The sequence below is a fragment of the Agelaius tricolor genome, unplaced genomic scaffold (assembly GCF_023055355.1).
Source record: "Agelaius tricolor isolate 1412-34295 unplaced genomic scaffold, bAgeTri1.0.p SCAF_12, whole genome shotgun sequence".
Taxonomy (NCBI): Eukaryota; Metazoa; Chordata; class Aves; order Passeriformes; family Icteridae; genus Agelaius; species Agelaius tricolor.
This window is the reverse complement of record NW_027269272.1, coordinates 10,198,020-10,221,036: the sequence shown is the minus strand read 5'-3', so window position 1 is coordinate 10,221,036 and position 23,017 is coordinate 10,198,020. Positions and strand designations below refer to the sequence as shown.

Here is a 23,017-nt window from a genome sequence, read left to right as displayed (position 1 = left end):
TCTCTTGTTCTTACCATTTGTGGCCAATAAGGAACACATTTCTACTTCCTAAGGAACAAAGACAGAGTGTTCCTTGAGAGGCCAACAAGGCTCCTCTTGGTACAGATCTGCAGGGCAAGATTTAGTTTAAATTTATCAGTGAAAAGTCCTTGGAAAATTTTGCATTCAATTTCAGTCATGCAGAATTTCAGAATATAGCAAACATATTCTGGAGATAGGTTTGAGACAGCAGCACAGATATGCTGAAATTTTCCAGACTTGCAATATTCACAGCAGGAATTTCTCCAGGTTCCAAACTTGCTTACACTGGTGAGAATACAAACCTCACAAAGTAGAGCTAGTGTAGCATGGGATTTACAGGGGATTTCTGCTCACTTATGAAAAGGAAGCATATTTAATAATGTTTGGCATTACCTGCCAAAATCTTCCTAGCATTTCACTGAATTTATTTATAAATGTCACATCACATCCCTCATAATTGTTCCCAATTACAAGAATCATCTTGTCTTTTAGATACAAACTTGCTTCCATCCAGCACACAAATCCAGTGTTACTGTAGTTTTACTACTGCAATCAATTAATGAAACCCTACTAAAACATGGAGCTGAGACTTCCATAAAACAGGATTAATGACTACAGGCCACGAAAATACTAAAGTCAAATTAAGCAAACTGCTGCACCAACTAGTATTCTCTTGCTAACTCTATTCTCACCTTCCCCTTCTGATTGCAGAGTTGTTATTCCTGATGTGCACAGAGATAAATAAGAATAACACTGAGGCTGGAGAAGTGGAGCCAGTGAGTCAGGAGGGATGAGTTGTAGGGCAGCCTAGCCCATTGCCACCAAGCTTCTCCATTCTTACAGGCAGGCATGTCCTCACTCAGCTGCAGAGGTGAGGCAGACAACTCTGCCCATGGAAACCCAGAGGGGGTGTCCTGCTGAGCACCCTGAGCATGCCCCAAAGTGCTGTGACCACACTGCGATGGGTGATACAACAGAGTGGCACAAACACAACCAGAAACACAGTGTGGAATTCACTTCCCTTCCGCAGTGATGCAGTAGCCTGGAAACCAGAACACTCTCTTTTATCAGGAATAAACCAGTGCAGTTTATCATACATAGAGCTGTCAATAGCTATAATATAGTACCTACACAAACATGAGATCAGCTGCTCTCCAAAGACAGCTTTTTCATTAGGCAGGTGTCAACAATTCAAAGTCATAAACAGATTCTACTGGAGTGGAGGAGAAAGCATCCCAAGTCTGCTTTGCACTGAGACAGGAGGTGTTAGAACGACCTTCCACTGCAGGACACCCACTGAACAGGAACATTTTTGCAACAGAAATACTGGTGCCTGGTTCTGCTTTCACACATGTGACTCCCGTTGATTTCAAAAGGAGTTTCCATATTTCACTAGCTCAGAAGTACATGGTGTACATGGTACAAACCTGAATGCATATGGAACATTGATTTATGACACAGCATATGACAAGTGAATAGTGGCTTAAGGTTTTCCTGCACAGCCTCCTTCTGTACATTTCTTCCTGTGTGGGTTTATAGGTGCACTATAAGTTATGATGGTTTTCAGATAAATTCACAACACAACCTTCAAACCAGTTACACCAGTCCAGCTGAAAGAGATATTCCATGGCACAGCATGGAAGGATAGGAATGGTTTACACAAAATCACAAAATCATTCAGGTTGGAAAAGCCCTCCAATATCATCAGACTTAACCTTTGCCCCACGCTTAACCAAAGTTAAGCTGGTACCTTTGGTTGTCATCATATTTTCTAGGATTTCTGGCCAAGTTAAGGGCAATCAGTGGATCTCTGCAAATAACCCTCAGCAGCTACTGTTTGGTTATTTTGCTACAAGCTGCTTAGCATACATCAAAAAAGGAAGGATGTGACAAGGGTGGAAGATTCCCAACTCACATGGAACCTTTACAGCTGTAGAAAAATTAATGAGAACTGACTCTTTTTGCAAGACCAAGCCATGAATTTTACTTCTAAGTGCAGTATGGATACTTAAAAACCTTAGAAATATAAGAATATGAAGACTAAAGCAATAACAATTTTTCTTTTCATTACAGGAAATTTCCATAAGGAATTCAGAATTCTGAGTTATTTAATTTTTGCAAGCATTTGATTTAGAAAAGTAGAGTAGCAGATATTATTACACAAAGATGAGGAAAAATGACATCAAGGACTTACTTTCTGCAGGTTCCTTAGATCTTCTGCCACTGGAGGATTTCCTCAGGAGACTTCTTCCTGAGGTGAAGAGGCTGGTTAGCTCCTCCAGAGGACTGGTGGGTGTCCGAGAGCGGGAGCTGCTCTGAGATGATGACCCGTAGGTGCTGACTGACACACTGACCATCTTCCCTCCTTCTTGCAATGTGTTTCTGGCTGTAGAATGAGGCACTGATGGAGAGCTTCTTGAGAGACTTCCTGAATGTACAGAGTCATAAGGTGGAGGTCTTTTGAGGCTTAAGGGGGTAAGAGACCTACCCATACTGACAGGAGAAGGTGAGGCAGAGTGACTTTTAGGATAGCCATGTGGAGACTGCGTTCTGTATAAGGTAGAAGGATGAGGAGGTGAGGAGGTGTGCCCAGGGGTGCTAGTTCCATGAGATACTGTCTGGTCTTTCTCCAGTTTTTGATGGCCTGGTGTATGAGGTGGCAGTGAAGATGGAGAAGCTCCAGCTTGCTGTTTGATGTAAGACACATTTTCTAGGACGGGAAGCTTTGTGACCTCTAGTGGAGTTAGAGGAGACTCGTCAGAATTCGGGGAACACTGCACTGGTGCTGGTGGGAACACCAGCAGTGGAGGTCTGTGAGAGAGCAGGTTTGGAAATGGCGGGGGTATGTCACAAAGCAAGCCCTTGGGAGTAGATGGCACTGGAGACTTGGTGAAATCGAGGTCAGGCACTGTGGGAGTAGCACACTGAGAAGAACAAGTGTGATGGTCATATTCACATTGACATTTTGAGTCTTGGCCTACATCATCAAATATAGGGTATTTCATCTCCTCATAGACCGCTTCGCTTTGGTCATCCTCTTCTTTTTTGAAGTCTCTGAGAATATTCCCAACCATTTCAATATAAACAGGCTCCTCTTCCTCTGTGTCTGGAGCAGGACTGCTGACCTGCGAGAGCGAGGCATCCCTAGTGAGGGTTGCCTTCATAGGGCCATGCTTTTTGATATATGTTTCATCAAAAGATGTGCTTAGCTGAGTGTTTGGGTTTCGTTTCGGCTTAGGAGGTGGAATCTTCTTTGTGTACTCATCACTGTGAGGTCTTGGTTTGGCTGACACTGAAAACAGAACAGAACACAAACTCATCAGAAGCCTGTAACACACCTTGTCAACCGGGTCTCTGTTAGAGTGCCATAATTCTGGAATGGATTTCCTGGGACCAGCTTGTTGCTGGTTATCTCTGGTATTACATCAATAGAACACTATAAAAATAACACTCAATTCAAAACACTCCTAGACTTCCCCCAGAATGCTTTGGCACTCCAGGATTAAGTAACTAGTGAACACTTCCCTTCCTCCGAGACATCTGTTCTTTCCCAAACTCTTTGGGACAGGGGACTTTCCATTTTTAAATATTCTGCTTTTCAAATATCACTGTGGGATTTTAAAGACCCAAAGAGTTGTGAACAACATAATGCTAAATATCAAAATGAACTCCTTTTGGCTCCAAGAGAACAGTTAAGGTCCTGGACAGTCATACTGGAATGACAGTGAGGTAACTCTGCAGTGACAAAGTGATGAATCAAGACCTTTTTATTTATAGTAACTTCTTGCATAAAGCACCACAATTGTCTCAGCACTAACAGAGAAGGAAAATACTCATACACAAACTGTAAAATCTGCTGTTGGGATAATTCTAGTGATTTATCTGGACTCTATTATATTGTTAGAATCTAGTTAATCTCTTAATGAGATTTCTGTGAGGTCAAGGAATAACAAAGTATCTCAGAGATTTGGATCCTTTCTACACTGGTTACTTATAGAAACCTTGTCTTTGAAATTATAAATCAAAACATGGTGATGAAATTAATTTGAAATGAGAGGTCAAGGGTTTCTTGGAAATTATCCTTTATGAATAAAACAATAAGAAAACTCATGCAAACTGCATTTTGTTCACTTTGCATAAAGAGCTAATAAAATATCTCATTAAATGTTAGGGTTAATAAAATGCCTCATTAAATATTTAAGTGAAGTCAGCTTTTATCCTAAGCAGACTCAACAAACTTGTTCAGAAACAAAATTTATCACATACACTAAACCTAGCTTATGTTTCTAGAAGGTAATTGATACCTCACTGGTAAATTCCCCAGCTCAAACAAACAAACAAACACAGAGACCTAAACTAGTGGCCAGAATGGTAGCTTTCCTGCCTTTCCAATTTTTGTTGCTCCTTGTAATTCACTACTGCACATCTGCCAGTTTGAACTCAACAGTCAGAGAAATCTCCAGACACCTTCTGCTGACCCATCAACAAACAGCCAGCAAATGTCTGATGCTAACCCAGGCAGGCAGCACTCACAGAGTTGAAACCTCTCTTTTAGAAAGAGCCATGAACACATTCCTGAAGCCAGCAGTGAGGCAGTGCTCTGCCAGCTCAAAGACAGCATTTTGAGTCTAGAGGATGCTGGCTCAGAGCTGGATAAAAGCACCTGCATTAAAGCACCTTACTAACGTGGTTTGGTCACTATCAGAGGAGGATTCAAACAGTGTTATCACTTTGTCAAACTCATGCTTTGATCTGCTAAATAACTTCTGTTCAATTCCCACAAGGTGTACCAGTAAAGGCAGATGATAAACAAGTTTTGTTCAGGAATAAGGAGCTGTGAACGTGTACATGTACAAAGTAATGAGACTACTCTTTGTTAGTAGCATTTGTTTTAGCTTAACACATAACTAAGGTACAACAAAGCAAAAAGGAAATGAAATCTTGCCAGAATTAAAAGGAACAAAAAAGACTCAAAAAATTATATTATACTTTCATGATGGTTCCAATTAATGTGTTCCACTTTGCAGCAGGCTAGGGACATGCAAAAGCTACCACCGATAAGAGTGTTTGGTAGCTTGATAGTTTTTTACCATGTGGATATATCCTAATGCATTTTAAATTTGTCTTTTTAATTAACCCAAATTAATTTTCTTGAATGTATTAGACTAGACTTTTGGGAATAAGATGTAGGCTACCAGAATCATTTGGGCTTTGCAGAAAATATTACTTGTGATGTATTTGACAATACTGGCAGATTTGTCTTGCCTGCTTCCAGCTAAATCACTATTTCATTTCTGTTTAGTGTCTTATTTTTATATTATGTTTTTATATATTCTACTAGCATAAACTTGATCTCAGTCCTCTCTCCAACCTCTGTTAATCTGATTTACAACCCTGTCAAAAGCAATCTTATTCAGATTGCCGTCATTAAAATGAAGAGACAGTCAATGAAACTGGCACAAACTGCCTGATCATTTGTGAACATGTTGTACATGACCTGAACTCTACTTCAGCTACATTTGAAAGTCCTGTATTTTGTAAACACAGGCTTCTCACAGTCTTCAGTTCCCTGTGCCTCACACTGCCATCACTAATGGATACCTGAGAAAGGAACATTTCCTGCTCCTCTGCTTCCTCAGATCCCTGTTCCCAGTGCTGCCTTTTACATCTTCTGTGCCACAGGTGTCACGCTGAGAATGGCTCTGTCATACAGCCACAACTGCACTCTTTGATGTCTTTATCTGGATGCATGTTAATGATCACAAAATAATCAAAAGCTGAGTTACTCTTGTGCTGTGGTCATTCAAGGCTAACTGAGGTTTTTTCTAAAACCAGTCAAAAGTGGTCAAAAGTACTGTGTTTTTAAATTGCTAAAAAAAGCATATTCTCTTCTTCCCTTATTCCATTTTCACAATTTTTATCCAGCTGAAGAGGTTCTACTACACTGTCTAAAACTGTCCTTGGGTGTTGGAGTTCCTGTATACAACATCCACAGGTTATTACATTACAAATGAGGATATGAGAAATGTCAAGGAAAAATTATTGACATTCTGCCATCCAGTCTTGTATTTTTGCATGGGTTGAAATTAAGTACCACAATGACACACAGAGCGTCATCTGCCATTGCATGATATGTAGCACTAGCCTAGAATATATTGGTGACATTATCAACAAAAAGGTCAAATGACCCAGTTCTGCTGTATGAGACAGTAAAACACGACAAGGTGATTTACTTTCCATTTGCTATTTAAAGCATTTTTCCTCTGCTGTAGTTTTTTTACTAAATCATCTATTTCCAGGGTGTGTTACTGAGATCTTTTCCCCTTCATGACAAACTGGGCTTTTCAAACTAAAATTTTAAACTATATTGTTTAAATATTTTACAAACCTTAAAGGTTACCTCCTATATGGTCCTCAGAGCATGAACATCTGCTGCTATAAGACTCACTAGAGAAAATACACAGGTAAATGGATAGACTTAATAACAAAGAAAGCTTTTTATCATTACTAGGAGCAGAGGAACTGTTCAAACCCACTAGGACCTCCCTCAGGTGCAGGAGGACATTAAGGAGGCAAACTGAATTATCTTTAAGAAGTCTGTGGTGCAAGACACTTAAATGTATTTAACAACAGTTTCTACTCTGAAACACAGCTCCCTGGCAAGGGCTGAACTCTACAGCACACCTGTTAATGGAATACGAACCATGAACTACTGCCCCAGCCCAGAACAACAGAGAAAAGTACCAGGAATCCTGCAGCTAAACAGAGCTGTGCAAAGCCAGTGAAAGAAGCAGGAGTATTTGTGCAGTTCCGGTGTTACCAACATTTGGCAGGGATAGATGTGCATGAATGCAGAAGCCCTGGCGAAATCCCAAACCCAATGAAAGGAAATTATTTGGCAATCTCCAGAGAGCAACAGGCAAGATTGCTTAAAGTGCTTGACATTTATCAGGCAGAAGAAGCATTCGGTGCCTGCTGGGAACATAAACTTCTATGGAAAGTGAACCATGCTGGCATACTGATGATACACATACTGCCATGTTGTCTGCTCTAAACATGGAGTAATTAAGTGCTTTCCAACATGAATTACTATGTCCTTGATGAAACTGTTGCCTGTAACTTGTATTGAGACTCTGCCACTTGTATGCATCAGACACGAGTCCTGATCCAAAGCTAAGTGGAAGAAATAAAAGTAAGAATTGTTTCTTTCCCCACCAGGTGCAGCTTTCCTCAAACATCCATCTCAGAGCATACCACAAACGTCTTGTGAGTGCTTCTATTACAGACACACAAGCACAAGAGAGCACCTTGCCTGTGGGGAGGTTGAGCACAGGGGACGTGCTCAGGGCATGATGCTCAGCACCTGCTCCATGGTCCTCTGTCCCCACAGGAGCTGCCCTGGGAGCTCTGAACGCTGTGCCAGCACCTCCTTGTTTGCATCAGAGCCACCCCAGCTACCACAGCTGATAACCTGGAGGCACAACAACCCTTGCAAACAATCCTGCTGCTTGAGCAGGAACTCTCTGTGCTCAGCAGGGCACTATCCAAGCAGCTATCTGGCTCTAACAAGCTTTAAGGGCAACAAGAGATGCAGCTCTGATAACTCCAGGTATCATGTCAAAGCAAGAAGCACAGTGCTTAAAATAGCCTCATGGAAGCCCTACTGTATAAAGAGAACATGACATTTTTGAAATGAAATATTTGTAGTGCAAAGGTTATGCATAACTTTCAGACATACCCAGATAATGTCCCTTTCATAGTCAATTTTGGAAATAGAGAATGCTTCTCGTATTATCCTTCTGAAGTATATTTTTATTCTTTAAGGAGAGACTGAAATGTGGAAATATGTTGTTAGATTGTTGTTTATTATATGCTCACTGTATAAGGAATGAGTGAAAACATCTAAAAATTAAAATTTGCTATTTTATATTGTCTTTTGGGTATTTTCCAGTTTTTGCATTCCACAGACCAGTCCAGTGAATTTTTCTGTTCACTGTGACAAATGGAATAAAACCACAAACAGGAAAATTGTTCCCTTTCAATTTCTACAAGAAGCTATAGATTCAATGAAGGAATGATTTGGGGCCTAAAAGTGCTTCTATTGGGTTAGATTTCATTATTTCTGTAGATAAAGTTTGAATAGTATTAGTGAGACTGATTTTTAAAAGACACAGTTGTCTGAACTGTGCAAAAGATTGACACCCAGGAGACCTACGTTTACATCATCTCTTTTCACAGGCCATGGGGCTTCACCTACCATTTTAACTCCTAATGCCACCTTTCAATATTTCTCTTCCACCATGTTAGGCTCTAAGGGATTTTACACAAGGGTATTATTTTAATTTATTTGTTTCTATCAAAACTTGCACAGCAATTCCTATAATTGGAAAGCAACAGTAGAAAACAACAACAAAAAAGATAAATGTAGTTATTGGTGACATGCAGTGTTGAACATGCATCTTTTCTTCTCCAAGAAATATTTGAAGGCAAATATTCCTACACTGTGAACAGCCATAAAATATACTCACAAAGATGCATCTTAGCAAGTGATTATTGAAACATCATCAACAGTTTGAAGTAACATCAGAGAATGCATTTCTCTCAAGAAAAAATCTGGCTCTCAAAATAGCATTGTCCTCATGGACACAAGGCCCTTCCCTGCAGATTACCTCCTCCTTTCCTAAAAGATGCTCTAAAAGAAGGGAAGAACATGGGAGGAATAAAAGATCCATCTGATTAATTCTAACAGGCCGTTTCAGCACAATGGTTTCAAACAGCACCTATTTCTTCCCCCTCCTGAATTTATTAGCTCTTACTGGAAATTATTTGGGCATTTAAAGAGGACAAAACTATACTGAAAATGGAAGGACTAAAAGTCAGGGTCATAAAATAATGCTTGCATGTCTCAAGGCTATGATTAAGGACACTTCCTCAAAAGTATTCAGGTCCCTTTATTTTGGCTACGACTTCTTTTGGCTTTTAAAATGATTGATTTCTGCTCTAATTGAAAGTGGTAGAGAGCCTGTGGCTCTGGGAGTGATAGTCCAGAATTAAACATCAGTACAAAAGAGAGCAGAAACAGGGCCTGCAGCTAAAGCCAGTTCTGCATTGCTCCAGCAGTACAACCCCTGCAGCTGACAGGCACCATGGCTGGAGCTCAGGGCCACAGAACTGACCAGCCCCAGCAGCACAGACTCTGCCCATGCCAAGGCTGCCATACCTTCCTGGGGCTCACAAAAGCCAGCCCAGGGCACCAGTACCTTGCTGCCAGAGCTCTTCCCAGCACAGCAGGGGCTGCAAGTCCTTTGCTCTGCAGCATCAAGACAAGGGCAGACCCAGAGATGCCAGGATATGCCAAAACCTTTGTAGTGTCAGCATGGTGCAGAGATTCCCTACCCAAATTGCCACATTCCGGAGCAGACTGACTTCCAGGTTCTCCCTTTCACAGCCCTCACTTCTCTGTACCTCCACCTGGCCAATTAGCCTTTCCTAGAGTGCAAAGGTCTCCAAAAACTTATGAAAAAATTACAAAGTGAATGTCTCCTCCTGAATGCCCAGACTTGTGCTCTCCTATATTTTGAATTTCACATTCTTGTCTTTTAAAAGAATGAGTAATTGATGTCTCCTATTTTTTCAGATAACATTGAATAGGCAAAGAAAAAAAGAAAGGGGTATTTGGGAAATAATGACAAATTATTTGCAATCAAGCTTTTCTGTACTATTCACTGAGGCTAAAAGTTATTGTCAGATGGCTCAGGCCTGGTAAGGCAGAAAAAGCAAGACTTTGGATGATTAAGGAAAGAATACTCATTTGAATCATCCTCCTTTTACAGGAAAACTGATGTGCTGAGTGCAAGTGGAGGCAAATGAAAATCTCATAGTAACTTCTTTTGGGTGACTCTCTGAGTATCCTCTGATGGATACACTCTGGGTACCCATCTAGAAAAATATCCTTCAACTAATATGAACAGACACAAAGGGCCAGATCTCTGGCAATGCATGGGTTTAAGTTATAGAAGTTCCAGAAGAGGCTCTGAGGACAGAGAGGTGGGAGGATTGCTGGGGAAAGATCCTCATGCTGCCCACACATGCAACGAGTATTTTTGAAGTTCTGGTTCATTCTGAACTCTGCAATATGCAAAACAGGTTTTGCAACCAGTGTTACAGTGACAATAAAATTTTCTGTAACTCTATATAGTCTGGAGGAATTCTAGAGAAAGGCAATTGGTATGGAAATTTCTCTATCACGAGCATCATTAGTGAAGAATGTGGAAACAGAACTAGTGAATCATGCATGCAGACAAATTAATTTACAAAGTCTATGTGCCTGTTTGTTGGTGTCTCTCATGCAGGAGCCTGTATAGAGCTGGAGTACTGAGGGGTTAAGCATGTTCACAGCAGAGTACAGCAAAACAGTGAAACAGCCACAGAGCAGAAACATCAGGAAAGCCCTTCTAGTTTATAGCACTATTTATGGAGTCATGACTGTCAGTGTGAAAATGAAACCTGAAGAGTTTGCTGGTTTACTGTGAATTAACTGCTGCTACTCTATTCTTATAGCTCCCCACAAACTGACTGCACTTCACACAGAGAACAATGACACCAGCCTTCCCCAGCCCCTAAATCAGCATTTTTGTTGTGGTACAGTTCTCATGGAGCTGTCACCCTGCACTAGCTGCCCCTTCTCCCTCTCTGCAGCTACCCTGTATCCTTAATTATCTTATTCCTTAAGTATCAGATTCCCTGACTACCACACAGAAGATGGTGATGCTCTGGGCTTCTACAGGCTGAGCCAGGGGATAGCTCAAGTGCAGCACCACTTCTGTTAGCCTGCAGAAAGAAAAGCTCTCTCCTCTGTCCAGGAAGGGAAGCTTCCAGGTGGTGTGTGAGGAGCTAAGTCCCACCAAGACATGCCCTAGTCACCTACATGACATGAGCTTGGTGTGTAGAGGACACCACAACAGCAGTGACCCTTTGAGGGCTGAGCTGCTTCTTCCTGTCCCCTGCTGCCCAAAGGCAGTGAAGGCCTCTGTGGCATTATCTGTTGATGCTCCTGGTAACAGAGGCAGACCCCAGGCTGATTGCAGCTCTGCCTTCCCAGGATCAGCACTGCTCTCCATTACTGGCTCTGACAGCTGAGGGCAACAACCTGGGAAATCATTTGCTCAAATTTCATGAACTTCTTGGAGAAGGTACACCACAGGCTCTCTGACCCAGTGCTCACAGAGACACTGAATGAAACAAATCTCTGCAAGACTTCCTCACTCTGGGGGATTTCTAAAACCAGGACATGTACCCAAATAGTGGATTCCAACATTATTTACTGGAGAAATGGTAAAAAGGAAAATCAAGCTACATTTAGATAAATGCTAAATGAAACAGGAAGTTTAACTAACCTACTCTATTTATCTAGAAAAATAGCCTGTATTTGCTCACTTGATTTGCTGTTTTGGTTCACAAACAACCAGACCAGAAGTCTAGCAATTACTATATGCAAAGACTTGAATAATTTATCCAGAGATATGAGATTCCTCATTTTTCAGATCCACAGCAATGCCTATCTTCTATTTACAGCTAACATAAGTAGGTCAAATGCATTATTTGCTTATATAAGTAACAATCTGTTTGCTGAGCTTCTAAAATAATTGCAGCCCATTAAATCAAACTAGCAGGCCTACCAAGGTGGTATCATGCAGAATACTGGGCTCTTGGGGACTTCAACATGAGATGTGCTCTGTCCGACTTTTCCACAGAGGCTCCTGTGCTTCCTTGGTGCCTGCACCAGAGACAAGGAACCAGCAGATTTAAGCAACCCCCTCTGTCCCAGGAGTCCAGTGGGCTCTGTACAGTTCTTTCCTTGAGGCACTTGTACAAAGCTGCACTGACTGACACATCCAGCAGGTCCTTCTGCCACCACTGAGCTCACATCTCAAAACAAAGCACAAGGTTGATGGCCAGGGTCAGATGAGTCACCACAGCAGGAGCAGCAGAAAGCAAATGAGCCACAATGAACAAGAGTTCAGTGAAAGGGGCACTCTTTCCTTTATCAAAAGGCCACAAGGTGACCCTGCACAAGCAGTTCCTGTAAGTTGTCACTGAACATTTTTGGGTGGATATGATGACAGCTGAAGTGGACAGAACACTGCCTGAGCAGCTCACAGGCAGGCAGCAGTGCCTGAAAACGTAACAGCAACAGCACTATGGTCAGAGGCTGTGGTATGAAATATCCACTGTAATCTGCTTGAGGAAAAATGCCTCCCAGCTATTAATTTTACTTCCATCTCCATAGGGGTGACTCCTCTCTCCTCAACTCTAAATAAAGTGTTGACAAAATTACAGACAGGCCACACGTTATCAGCTGCCTCGCACTCAGGGTTTCTCTGTGTGCCTGGCATGTATCATTCCATCCTGCATTCATTTGAAAATAGTGTAGTGAAACTACTAGAGCCTGTAATAGTGTTGATCTACAAGGGTCAAGCAGCTGGGCCTAATCCCCATAAATTCACCTGGTATGACTGCAGTGGACAGTGCCATTTTGACAGAGTTTTGGGCAGTTCCAAACAAGCTTTAGGAGAAGCATCTCCTGTTTCAAATGTCAGGCTTGACATCATTGTTCCAGCTGAGAAGCAAGATGGAGGATGAAAAGGCAAAGCTGGAGCAGAAAAAGGAAGGGGAAAACAGAAATTACTGCAATAACCTAGTGTTTACAGCCTGTTTAATTTTGGTGTTTATCAGAAGTGAAGCTCTTTGCAGGAATTCATCCCCACCACCAAGGCACAGTCTATGGCAGAGCACTGCTCAGAGCAGCCTGAGCTCTGTGGGGGTTGTTACACATCATCTCCTGGGACTGCCTGTTCTGTAAACCCCTGGCATTCAGCATTTCAGAGCTGCACCATAAAGGCAGCTCAGATTTTGCCATCCTTATTCACACTCCGCAGCATCAGTGATGCCCATAGGAGACTGGGAAAGGGAACTTGAGCAGTTCCTACACTGAGTGGCTGCTTGAAGTCTTGCCTTCCACAGTGACTGTCCTGAGTTCACAAATTAAACCCTGCCAGGTGTGTGGAATAGCAAGTACAGTGTTTTTCACATATTCCCTTCTCCACTCAAAATCTTCTTTCTACAGAGCTGCTCACAAAAGGAGTGTCCCATCAGCTCAAGCTTTCAATGTGAGCACAAACATTCTCATCAGAAACTGATTGCAAATTACCTCACTAAACAAAGTTACAAAGGAGGAATCTGTGACACAGAGGGACAAGTGAAATGCTCAAGGTTATCTGAGCCAGTGGCTGTTCTTCCACTTACACCCCTGGGAGACAATGCTTAGTATTATTTTACAGAAGTCTCCATTTGGCTTAACACTTACTGACATGCAAGCATGCATTTGCAGAACTGGGATCATATGGCAATGAGTCACTGCAGATATTTGGCCACACCACCAGTATAAATTATTTCACCTTTAACAGAAAATGACAAATTCAGAATCACAGAACATTGAGTTTTCATGCCTTTGCTTGCAAACACTCATGATTAAGAAAATAAGTAGGCTAGACATATTATCAAGCTTTTGCATCCACACTAGTCCTTTAGCTTCAAGCGTGTGCTTGGCATACTTTGGTATGTTTGCTTTTTTTGGTTGTGGACTTTTTTTTCTTTTAATCAAAAGGTTGCTTACCATTTTATTCACCAAAATTCAAATGTTAAGAGACTTCCATTGTCATAAATAAAATCCTAACCACATTGAAACCGAGACTTCTGGCATCACCCCAGTGATTGTAAGACAAGGTTTACAGCCACTCCATCCTTTGGTATTCTACCAAGAGGAAATAGGAGAAAGCTCCCTTTGCAGTCATGCATGGAGGGGAGAATGCCAGCAATCTCCTTAATCCCACAAAGCTCTATTAGGGCCAATAACCCAAAGGCAATACTGCTGGTTTTCCAGGCACGTTCATGCTCAGAGAGTCCTGTACTTGTAGTATTGGTTTTACCACTAAGCATAAGGGGAGCTATAATTTTTCAATCATCATATGCAGGAGGGCTGGGAATTTCAAGGTAGAGTATTCTTTATGAACATCTCAGAGAAATTATGGGAGCCATGGCAAATATTATACCACTGTACTGGACATGGACATTAAGCTCTTGCTGATGTGAAGTACACCATGCTCCAGCTTTTTACTGACTGCTTCTAAGCCTTTCCCCACCTAAACTAGCATCTAGCTACAAACCACCTCAGACTTTGGGATATGCACCTCTTGTTTGACATGCCAGTTTAAAGTTACAGCCACTAAAATCAGCACTAAAATTATGTGTGCATCGTTTTATATTTTCACCTCTTGCATCTGTGAGAAGCCCAGGCTGGTAGAGTATGACCTCCAGGCAGGCTGATGGCACTGCAAGGAGGGAGCTGTGCTCTGTGGAGCTGTCAGGGCTGTGCACATTACCCCAGCATAGCAGTGTTCACACACGGACGGACAGACGGACAGCATGAAGTGCCAAACACACTTGCAGCATGTCAGACATATGTTGCCTGATGTCATCCAGCATTAAGCCACGTGGAAAGGATGAAAGCAGCAAACCAGTGCACCAACCAGGACTACTATATTCAAACAGTCATTAGAAAGAAACAACCAATGGAACAGAGGCTGGCCATGACAGGATCTCATCTGGAGCTAGACTTTAATCTCTGGGATGTGATTCTGTAAGCACTGTGCATTCCCAGTAAAGCCAATGTGAGTGCAGGGGGCACAAAGTGTTTTAAGAGCTCAGTCGTCCTTCACTCCATGAGGATTTGTCTCATTTGGTTGTTAAAATGAGAAGAGAATTAGGGCACCAGTTAAAAATAAGGTAAGACAGAGGTGGAAAGCCAATGTACTTGCTGTATAATGAAAAGTGCAGTTGTTTTGTGGCTTTTGTCTTTAATTCCAAATTAATTTTGCCAGACACATCTATTACCACAGACCAGCTCTGAGAGTAAACAGGGGCTTTAGGATTTCAGTCTGATCCCTCAAGCCCTTACTTGTTTGTCTACAATGCCTTTAACAGAAAACATGCCAAAACCACTATGCAAAACAGAAGTGTAGTAGGAGTATTCTCAGATTGTTATTTTTGCAGTTTCGGAGGCATTTCATTTTACTTAACAATTTGTGATGTGCTGTCAAAACAAGGCAAGAGAATTAACCTGGATTTCTCCTCCCCTCCTCTCCTGGCCTTGACTTCAGAGCCATTCAGTGAAGCAAAATAATGCAAGAATCTAGTATTTCATAGTATTTCAGCTCATAATATTTCAGTATTATGGTCCCCTGAGGTATAAACAAAAAAAATGAAATAAAGTCACAAATATGATGACTTACAGTGACCTGCTAACAATGAATAGGTTTATTGATATTATAACCTTACAGTTACATAGAGTCTGTCTATTGAGGCTGCAAATTAACCATGCAGTGAACAAGACCACCCACACTTTAGCTTTCTTCAGAGACTCCCTCTTCAGTCTGGTTCTCCTGGCAGAGATTATTGATTTGGACACCTCAAACAGCACATGTGAAGTACTTCCAGGGGTGGGTTGGCTCCAAAAGCAGCCCAGTGACTTTCATATGATGTGAAACCCACGCTAACACTCTGTCCTAGATCCCAGGTAACTGCATGAATAAGTGGTTCACATTTCCTTGCTTTTTTGCCATGTCCAGGGGCTACAGTGGCCTGTACAGTCAGAGGACAGCAGCCTGAGAAAATCTCCCACACACTGTGCCTGCATTATGCCCAACACAGGTCTGAGATGGTCCAGTAAATTTCAGGGCAGAATGATTTGAATTCACCAGCACTTTGGACCCGGGCTTGTGACCAGGTTTATAAACTCTCCGGAGCCCTGGAGCACTGGGGCTCTGCACTGAGAGTGCAGAAAAGCCCACATGCTCAGAGCAGGAGTCACAAATGTTTAGCAGAGCTTGCTGGCCTCAGCTGAGGGCAGGCAGCTCCTCCTGGACTGGCTGCATTTGCAGTTAATCTGGTAAATCAGCAAAACACTCCCTGAACTCACATTATTAAGGCTTTTCCATTATCAAGAACATCACAGCTTCCATCACTCCTGAGAGCAGAGCAATAGCTGTACTGCAGGGGAGCTGCACACTTCATTTTGGGCTTTTCTAACCCTGGTGCAGAGTCTCAGCAAATGAGCAACATCCTATCATGAAAAGAGCAAGGAGGAATACATAAAGCAACTTTGTTAAATTAAGAAGAATTTTGAAAAAGTCACTAAGTACACAGGCTAGACTAGCAGAACAGAGCTAAAGTACCAGCTGCCAAGTCCTGGGCACTGTGTGATTCCCAAGTGGGTAACAGAGCTTTGTGTCTTTTACCACTGCCTGGTCTATTTTCTGTTCAGTGCTTGCAGCTTCCATTAACATTAATGAGCCTGCATATGTGCCTTGAGGGTAAGAACATATTCCCTCTGTGGCTTCAAAACTTGTTTATAAATCCCTCCAAAAATCACATTGTGCTCATTGCTCTGCACAGAAAGCTATTATAACAGCTGCTATGTTCATTCCCTCTTTTCCCCTTGCCCTTGCTTATCTGAGGGAGGAGGAAACAGACCTGGGAAGATGAAGGGCTGAAGAAGGTGAAGCAGGGAAGTAAAGCAGCTCTGGAAGCAGCAATCTGAAAACTGACTTGCTGCAGGGAGGGGCAAACTGAAGTCTCAGCAAAAGCAGAGAAAACCAAATCCCAAAGCACTGAAAAACTACTCCCACCACTACCACCCAAAAAGCAAAGCCTTTGAAAGTCTCTAAGCTGTTAAATACTGGAGAACAGACCAAAATCTTTGCCATGTCCTACCTGCTTGAATGCAGGTCAGTGGGAACGAGCTGCTGGGCAGAATCCTAACACAGTCAGGCCAGTGCTGCCCTCCACCCTTCCAATCCCTGGGGCAGCAAGGAGGCTGGGAGGGGAAGGGCAGAGCAAAGGGAAAGACAGGCCAGGTTCCACTAGGAGCTGCATGGCTCTAACACTGCTGAAGGCACCACACCCATCCCCATGCCACCTGGACACACAGGGCACACATTTCTCTGGAGTCAGGCATGGCAGCTGAAAGCCAACTCCACCTCACTCTACTGACAACAAGGCCTGTGATTTCTGACTTTTCATCCTTTGACTTTCCCCTTCATCAGTGCCAGCCCTTCTCCCAGTGTGCACAGATTCAAGTTAAGCTCTCTCAAGCCTCACAGGCTACAAGGGATACAGTGCAGCATACAAACAATTATGGGTAAGACAGCACTGAGATCAAGAATCAGATTAGGGTATGTGGAGGAAAACACCTTGCTCTACACACAGCTCAACAGCAGCTCACATTGTACCCATACAGCTAATGTAAACCAAGCTGCAGCTTCCCACAGGGAAAAACTGTGCTCAAATTGTGCAGGCTGCAGGAAAGAGGAAATGAGCTGTAGAATATACAGTGCACAGTATGCAAGCACTGAGGCCTCTCAGCACAATGACCCACTGCATCTCAGACAGCACCTGGCTGAGGAGCCCCTGCCCAGGGAGGATGCCCTGGAGCTCAGGAGGCAGCACACCCTTGTTCTGCTCTGCCATGCTGCCCTTCCTGCTCCCAGGCCACATCCCAGCACTGCAGCCACAGTGCCAAGTGGCCCAGGCTGCGAGGGAGCTGACTGCCAGAGCCATGGCACAAATCTGGTGCTCCCTGCACAGGGCTCTGACAGGCTGCACTGCAGGATGCTGCTCCCTAGACCTGCCTCCCCACTCCTCTGCCACAGCTCCTGTCACAGGGTGCAGCAGCACTTGTTCCTCAAAGCCACATGCCTAAAACACTGCACTGTGCTGTGTCAGCAGGAGCATCTTAAACTGCCCACAGGTCAACCCACCAGAACCCATCTGTCAGTCCCTTTACACTGGTTAGGTCTGAATAGGGCTCATTAAAGACATTTCTTCCTTTGGTAGGCATGGATGAAAAGATCTGGGAATAAGATCTGGCTGTAAGGAATGACATGTCATGGTTACCACAGAGGACACTATTTCAAAGTTCAGGTTAAATGCATTATTCACTAAGGTAGGAAATAAAAGGAAAGCAGCTCTATGTAAAACCAGCAAAAGTGCTAAATCCCTTTAATCCAAACTCTGCTTAATGAGAGTAGCAAAAGTCCAAATTTACAATGAAGAGTCACCAGTGTAGCTGACAGAAAACTGGATTTATGAGAGACACCAACTGGACTGCAAGCCCAGTTACAGTTACTGTAATTACTTTTCTCCTGAGAAAAATGTTCCTTACAAGCTGTCCACCCTTAGAAATTGCTGAGCTCACTGCAAGGGGCTTAGAAGGCAGCAGCAAGAAGGATATCTTCTTTCCCAAGACACTTGGAAGGAAAACACTAAACAAATCGAGTGGGTTCAAGAGGTGGGTCTCCTGCAGGTATTTTCTCACTTCTGAGGTAAATTTTCCTTTGGCTCTGGCAGCAGCAGAATTACAACCATGAATAGCATTGTGAAAATGCTATTCTGAGTTTTAACTGGTATCTGTGTGCACATTTGTATGTACAAGCAAGTATATAGAACCTGCCTTCTCATTACACATGTGTATTATGCAGACATAAATTTTATAATCAAATTATATATTTCATGTGTATTTTTATATAATGTAGTACTCCATATGACTAAGCAGAATTTTAACAAAAAATAACTTTCAAAATGCAGTTTACTTATATATTTTCATTTTTATTTGCACTGCAGCAGATCTGTAAACCTTTCCTGCAGACATGCAGTGATCATATCAAAAAACACTGCTTGAGGCTGGTTACATCAGCCAATTATACTGTTTTATTGCTTCCTTTTTCTGTGAGATTGGGCACTGAAAACAAATCAATTAATTATATTCCTGCATTTTTGCAATAAAGAGCCTTTCAGGATGAAGATTAGATATGCCTTCTATGCTGAAATGTTATTTTAAATTACCCTTTTCAGTTCACTTCTCACTTCCAATGTGTGATGCATGGGGCACAGCTCCATTTGTTTGCTGTTCCTACCAGAGTTTGAAAACCCTGAAGAAAAGACAACCCACATTTTTAAAAAAACATTTTCTAGAAATCTGTCAGAGAGGAGAAATGCATTGGGTGGAAGGCGTTCAGTGGGTGCATATGAGAGGCAGCCAGGAGAGTAAAAAATGGAATATTCAAGTACAGGAAGGGACACAAAGTGTGGAAACAGCAACAAAGCTAAAGTCAAGGAGAAGGATGCCTTCAGGGTGGAGAGGGCTCTTCCAGGCAGAGCCAAGGTAGGCTGGGATGAACAAAACAAACTCAGGGCTGCTGCACAAGACAGGGCCAATGTGTGTCACTGCAACTTCAGGAAAGATTCTCACACTCCCACAAATATGGAAGCCAGAGCACTTATAGGAAAAGTGCACAGAACCAGTGGGGGTGTTACTGCTGCTATTTGTGCTTCAGGAGGAAAAGGTCCTTCAAGCTCATGACCAAATTTATTCTGCCCCTTCTGCAGTGAAGTCAGACATATTCAAACCAACCTAATGTTATGGCAGATATTATGATGGGATAATATTCAATATTTGATGAAGAAAAGAGTATCAAAGTTACTATCTGTTACTGCTTTTATTTGTATAAAGAGGATCACTATCAAAAAGCAAAAAGTAAATATGTTTAATAAAAACAAGCGATGAGGCTGTCCCTGGTTGTCTAGAAAATGTAGCAAATTCCTTTTCAAAGTAGCCACTAGGTCAGAAAATAGATATTATAGTCTGAATTATTCTGCACAGCCATAAAAAAAAAATTGTGCTGGGAACAATTTTGTGACAAATCCTTTGTAGAGATTCTGTGGTAGTTGATGGACAAACAAGAGTGTTTTTCATCATTATTTCCCATAGTTCCTGGAAAAGGCTGTAGCCATTCAGCCTGCAAATATCACAAGTACATGCAAATGTGTGAGACACATGCATATACAAATATTTGGGTACAACATAGAGAACAGTGACTGAAAGTTAAACCTGCCTGTTCTTGGACCTGAGCTTTAAAAGACATCCAAAAGAAAACATGAATATTCTATCTTACAGAATTTCTCACCTGAAATTGGGAAGAGGCAGACTTACAAAATCTCAAATTCAAAGTTTGCTACTAGAATGAGAATCGCTACATAGGTAAAAACATAAGTAATGACCTACAAAAAACAAGACTGGTAGAATCAGAGTTTCACAGGATTCTCTGAGCAAAATTTCATATACTAAATTTGCTGGGAATTTTAGAGCAACAATAATAATGTCATATTCAGTGACAAAGCTTGTCTAATGTTTGTATCAATCAATACTACAGGTAATGAACTTTGGCTTCCATCTGTTCTGCTCCTCTTTAGGGGTTGTCATCAATGTATGACCATAGTTATATAACATTCCTATAGTTATAAACATTTCCTATATTAGCTAAATTACTGTGAAAATTCATCAGAATAAAAGTTACCTTGGAGTGCACATCTGATAACAAAGCCTCTCCTAGTGAGAGTAAAACATCTTAGAAATCCAGTCTGTTCATCTAAACACCATCTTGTACCACCCTTGAGTATATCTGTGCTAAAAAATTGACTGCTCCCTTATAAAAAACCCAATCCAAACCAAAAAACCTACAATCTGGTGTTTCTATGTATTAAACTCTTTAGTGAAACCCCAGTATACATAGAAGCAGGGTAGGCATTCTGAACACATGAAAACAACTAAGAATAAAGGGTTCTGTCAATAGAAAACCTCCAGGAACTTCTTCATTTTAGCCTGAAACTGCCCATTGCTGCTCTACTTGCAAAGCAGGAGAATGAGCATAATACATGTCATAAATTAAACATGAGAGAGATGCTTAAGGTTCCATGAAGGCATTTATTCACACTGAAAAGTAACATTTAGGTATTATCTTTTATGCTGGTGATGGAGTATTACTCATTCATCAGTTCTTTCCCGAGATCTTGCTATGAATATTCAGCTCTTGATGACAATAATGAGAATCCAAGGTGCTCTGCAATACTTGGACTCTGGTATGGCACCAGTGTCATGCAGAGGAACCAGAGTGAACAAGGCTGCAGTACCACATGTGCCACTCATAACTCATGTGATAGGATAGATCAAGCTCAACCTGCACGGAGTGGAGGAGGAGAAGCGTCTTTGGAAACAGAAATGTCAACCAAGTTTGAACTTTGAAATCTGTCAGAAGGGACATGACTGCATATTCCTTTCTTGGACTCAAATTTCAGATGGCAGAAGAAGATGAGGGAAAGGAAACAAAATTTTCAGAACTGTCCAGAATGACAATAATGCTGAAGAAAATCTAGTTCTGTGAGGACAAAAGCTTCTTAAGTCATGATATCTGTGAGGCTGGCAAAATACTTGGATGTATTTCAATTATCCTTGTTATTATTGCTACTTCAAATCTGTCAAGTTCTCTTGGTTCTCAGCAAATGAGGAAAAGGGCTGGGATATGGATGTAAACAGATTCCATTCCTAAGCATCCTAGAGATGGTGCTGAGGTCAGCTATTCTGAACAGCACTGTGTACTGTGTGACTCAATTCACACTTGCAGGAATAGTCATTAAAGAAATTAAAAAACATTAAAACCTTTCCTACTACCCTGTCTGCAAAACAAACTTCATCTAGTCTTGGTGATTCTGGTTGGACAGATTCAGGGAAAAAGAGTGCTAAGAGACATATTAAAGAATTATAAAAATACTTTAAATGTTATATTTTTAAAAAAAGGGTTTGAGTAATGTAAGAGCTCCTGCCTTTCACTTCAGAGCATATCAGACCAAGTTTGTGCCTCTTTTGATACTAAACTAAAATTTGAAAGACTTCCTGATAAGAAAATTTAAATATCAAAGTTAAATGGTTTCTGTGTAGGCTTTGGTCCAGTAAAATTGTGGAAAACTGCTTTTGTTAAGGACAGTTATTTAATGCTTGCATTTGTCATGTTAGTCTGCATGGAGTTGATGTCATGGTTGCTGAATAAGACAAGATATGGAAGTAATGAAAAATGTCATATGCACAACAACTACCAAGAGCATAAATAAATCCACAGCTTTGCTCAGCACTTGTGTTCAACTTCACAATCATAGACATATGTGCCACCATGATTTACACATTCATTGGCATCTTTGTTATCATCAATAACTTCTTTTTCATCAGATTTGCTTAAAGGGGGTAATAGCATGAATGTAGCTAACAAGTATTTCTGGCCAAGCACCAAGCAAAGGGATACCCACTAGGAGGACAATGTGCTGCATCAGATGTTAAACTGATATATAACCCAGCAGTGGGAGACACCAGCACTGATCAAACCATTTGTCCTTATGGGTTCCTTCCTACAGTTCACACTGTGAAGCAGAGTCATCCTGATCTCTCTAGGAGAGAGTACAGCTGGTCCTACTGCTGCACAGAATGTATTTACAGCATGGAATAAAGGAAGGAGATGACCCCTACAGTGTTAGCTCATCTTTAGCAGTGCAGAGTAAGGAAGCAATGTCTTCACTAAAACTATTTGTTAATTCTCTGGCTGAAATGAACTGGGAGGAATGGGAAGAGAAAATGTAGACTCAGACACAAACAGAAGCTTTGGGCTATCCATTATATCATCCTGGCTAAAATTTTTACTGTTGGATGATATTTCCTTGCTGTGGAGTTTCAGGGCCAGGAAGTATTCTTTTTATTAATTTCTGTTCTTCATTCCTTTTTTGAGGAGAGCCCTTTCCAGAGCTGTGGTTTGCACCATTCTAAAGGTATGGTCAGTGGTCCTTGGCTGGTGGGCCGATAACTTTGGCCTACATTCTGACTGAAAGCAATCTCTTCCCCCTTCACTTTGAATAAGCTCAGCTCATTCTCCAGTGTACATCCAGACCATGTAAGTAGTGCAGTTCTGTGACAAATGTCAAAAGCAAAACTATCCAGAACAGTTGGATAGTTGGTCCAACATTTAGACATGAGTGGTCTAGGATACCTGTGTTGGCACTG

At 41.8% G+C, this 23,017-nt stretch overlaps 1 protein-coding gene across 5 annotated transcripts in view; it reads right to left on the bottom strand.

Moving 5' to 3' along the window:
* Window positions 1–23,017, bottom strand: part of NYAP2 (neuronal tyrosine-phosphorylated phosphoinositide-3-kinase adaptor 2) — a 135,686-nt gene that overhangs the window by 50,640 nt on the left and 62,029 nt on the right. For all 5 annotated transcript variants that reach the window (XM_071437520.1, XM_071437521.1, XM_071437522.1 and 2 more), the window contains one exon: window positions 2,216–3,313. In XM_071437520.1, coding sequence (XP_071293621.1) covers window positions 2,216–3,313 — 1,098 coding nt within the window. The remainder of the gene's footprint in view (window positions 1–2,215; window positions 3,314–23,017) is intronic.